At 59.4% G+C, this 3,433-nt stretch overlaps 1 protein-coding gene across 1 annotated transcript in view; it reads left to right on the forward strand.

Annotated features, from left to right (window-relative positions):
- Positions 1-6: 6 nt before the first annotated feature.
- The window catches only part of FASTK (Fas-activated serine/threonine kinase), a 4,064-nt gene continuing 637 nt past the window's right edge, over positions 7-3,433 (forward strand). Inside the window, 8 exon segments of the mRNA XM_010857245.1 lie at positions 7-243; positions 424-849; positions 1,550-1,729; positions 1,842-1,981; positions 2,478-2,691; positions 2,797-2,956; positions 3,183-3,274; positions 3,358-3,433. The exon segment at positions 3,358-3,433 is cut by the window's right edge and continues 8 nt beyond it. Coding sequence (XP_010855547.1) covers positions 171-243; positions 424-849; positions 1,550-1,729; positions 1,842-1,981; positions 2,478-2,691; positions 2,797-2,956; positions 3,183-3,274; positions 3,358-3,433 — 1,361 coding nt within the window. The 5' untranslated portion in view covers positions 7-170.

A 3,433-nucleotide genomic window follows, 5' to 3' on the forward strand; every position in this document is an offset into this window, starting at 1 on the left:
TGGGGCGAGCTGGGCTCCAGGCTGGGCGCGACCACTAACCAGATTCGGGACCTCGGGGCTTGCCTTAACCCCCTCGCCTCCCTGGGCCTTGGTCTCTCCACCTGTGAAATCGAGATAGTACCAGCCTCTGCCTGCCTTCTCACGGGCGTGTCAGAGGAGGATCGGAGGAGATGGTGCATGTGGAATTGCTCTATAAAAATTACTCCGTGAGAACTCTGAAGGATTCCCATTGCTCTCGCAAAGGTTGGAAGGAGTCAGAGAGGGGCGGGTTGGGGAAGAGGACCAGAGCAGTCACAAGGGTGAAGAGAGTCCGGGTTGTTCTGACCCCAGACTCCTCTGAATGGGGAGCGAGGTGAGGAATAGAGAGTTGGTCTTTCTCCCCTCTGGAGAATACCTCACTCCCTTTTTTGGGCCACCCCTCAGGGTCTCCAGCACCCAACTCCATGCTTCGAGTCCTGCTCTCTGCCCAGGCCTCCAGTGCTCGTCTCTCTGGCTTGCTGCTGCTCCCACCAGTACAGCCCTGCTGTCTGGGACCCAGCAAATGGGGAGACCACTGGCCTCCTGGAGGAGGCCCCCATGCAGGCCCTGTGCAGGGGTTGCAGCGGCTTCTGGAACAGGCGAGGAGCCCTGGGGAGCTGCTGCGCTGGCTGGGGCAGAACCCCACCAAAGTGCGTGCCCACCACTACCCTGTGGCGCTTCGTCGTCTGAGCCAGCTCTTGGGGTCTCTGCCGCAGCCCCCTCCTGTGGAGCAGGCCACGCTGCAGGACTTGAGTCAGCTCATCATCCGAAACTGCCCCTCCTTTGACATTCACACCATCCACGTGTGTCTGCACCTTGCAGCCTTACTGGGTGAGGACGGTGTCTGTGGGTGGGTGGGTGTTAATGGAAAGATAGAGAAACCGTAGCAGACCCACCTGAGATCATTGACATACCCCACCTCAAGCTTTGCCAGGAACGGCACACTTGCTGAGTGATGCCACACTTGCTGCTGCTCTGCAGTATCCATGACAGCCATCACGAGTCAAGCAGCACGAGTCGCAGCTTAGGTTAGGGTGCCACCCCTTTTTTATTGTTGTTTAGTCGCTAAGTCACGTCTGGCTCTTCTGCAATCCCATGAACCATAGCCCGCCAGGTCCTCTGTCCATGGGATTCTCCAGGCAAGAATACTGGAGTGGGTTGCCATTTCCTTCTCTAGGGGATCTTCCGGACCCAGGGATCAAACCTGTGCACTGCCAGGCGGATTCTTTACCACTGGGCCACCAGGTCTCTTCTAATACAGTGCTCTAGGGAGCCACTGCAATTTATCACCATTGGCAAGAGATGAGATCTTAAACCGCCTTCTTTTTATACGGCCTTCCCCACAGATGGTTGTGATACCTTTATTCACGTGGTAGTTCCCATTTCTCTGGTGTTTCCACGTGCTCTGTAGCAGAACTTCCAGCCCAGAAAACAGAGATGAGAAGGACTGAGGATTCACTAACTAAAACGGCAGGATTGCAGCAGAGCAGAGCAGCTCCTTCCCTGCCTCCTTTGACCCTCTGCCTCTCAGGCTTCCCATCAGATGGGCCCCTGATGTGCGCCCTGGAGCAGGAGCGAAGGTTCCGCCTCCCTCTGAAGCCACCGCCCCCTCTGCCGTCTATCCTTCGAGGTGGGCAAAGGTTGGAAGCAGCTCTAAGTTGTCCCCGTTTCCAGCGGCGTCCTCAGCAGCACCTCATCCGCAGCCTGGCAGGTGCCAGAGGCGGGGACAGGAGATGGGGGCGGGGATGGAGGCAAGCAGTATCTGCTGGAATCTCGCCCCGGGTCTGGCCTGAGGGTCCAGTGTGATAAGCTGTTCTTCACAGAGGCCAGGCCCGAGGAACTGACTCCCCACGTGATGGTGCTCCTGGCCCAGCACTTGGCCCGCCACCGGTTGAGGGAGCCCCAGCTCCTGGAAGCCATTGCCCACTTCCTGGTGGTTCAGGAAGCCCAGCTCAATAGCAAGGTGGGATTGCCTCTCACCTTCCCAAGCTCCTCTCCTAGTGGTCCTCAGACACTCCAGCAGGCCTAGCCCCCCCACCCCCACCTTGTCCACTTGATTGGCTGCTGCTTCCTGCAGCAGACCACCTACCTAGGCTCTCTGGCCTCTCCCCTGGGGTACCACCTTGGCTCACACCCGCACTGGCTTGTCCAACTCCCCACCAGGGACACCTGGTTCTCTGCACTTGTCCAAACATCCTTAGCCACTGCCTTAGCTTAGTCGATCCCACTCCACCAAGTCTTCAGGGCCAGAACCCACAGCAATGTCTGCCTGTCTGGAGATTGACCACATGGGGCTTGAGCAGTGCTTATGCTATTGAGCATCTGTGCTGTAGAGGGACTGTCCTGCCTTTCCAGTGACTGATGTCATCAGCTTGCAGGCCAAGTCTCCCTGAGGTTCAGCTTGTAAAGAAGACAGGAGAACCTTCCCCCTGGGTGATGGGCTGCTCTTTGACCCACAGGTGGTACAGAAGTTGGTCCTGCCCTTTGGGCGGCTGAACTACGTGCCTCTGGAGCAGCAGTTTATGCCCTGCCTTGAGAGGATCCTGGCTCGGGAAGCAGGGGTGGCCCCCCTGGCAACTGTCAACATACTGATGTCACTGTGTCAGCTGCAGTGCCTGCCCTTCCAAGCCCTGCACTTTGTCTTTTCCCCTGGTTTCATCAACCACATCAGTGGTGCGCAGACTTGGGGGGCTGGCTGTATCCTGGAGGGCCGGGGGGCTGGGGAAAGCAGGAGTGAGGGTCTGCACCCCAGTAAGCCTCGTTCTGCTTTCCCCACAGGCACCCCTCATGCCCTGATCGTGCGGCGCTACCTCTCCCTGCTAGACACGGCAGTGGAGCTGGAGCTCCCAGGATATCGGGGCGCCCGCCTTCCCCGAAGGCAGCAAGTGCCCATCTTCCCCCAGCCACTCATCACTGACCGCGCCCGCTGCAAGTACAGGTGGGTGGGCAGCTGGGGGAGGGAAGGGGGAGGGAAGGGGTTGGCTGGCAAGGAGCACCCAGGTAGACAGGCCTGGGGGACGCTGAGCTGTCTATGCTGCTGCACTCTGGGTCACCAGAAAGCTAAGCCGCAAAGGCCATTTCCCAGCCTGGGTGTCGAAGGAAGTGGGACCAAGCTAAAAAGAATGCCCTGGGGGGCCTTCTGAGCCGGGCTCCTCTTCCCTCAGTCACAAGGACATAGTAGCAGAGGGGCTGCGCCAGCTGCTGGGGGAGGAAAAATACCGGCAGGACCTGACCGTGCCTCCAGGCTACAGCACAGGTGAGCTCTGGGTGGGCCGGCGAGCCCCTGGGAAGCAGAGCCTCCGCCGGAAGCCAGTGGCTCTTTCTCTCCCGGCCCCACAGACTTCCTGCTGTGTGTCAGCAGCTGCGGCTCGGTGCTGCCCGTGAGAGCCCAGGCCCCCTTCCTGCCGTACCCTCC

This window comes from Bison bison, unplaced genomic scaffold (assembly GCF_000754665.1).
Source record: "Bison bison bison isolate TAMUID 2011002044 unplaced genomic scaffold, Bison_UMD1.0 scf7180017864379, whole genome shotgun sequence".
In the NCBI taxonomy this organism is placed as follows: Eukaryota; Metazoa; Chordata; class Mammalia; order Artiodactyla; family Bovidae; genus Bison; species Bison bison.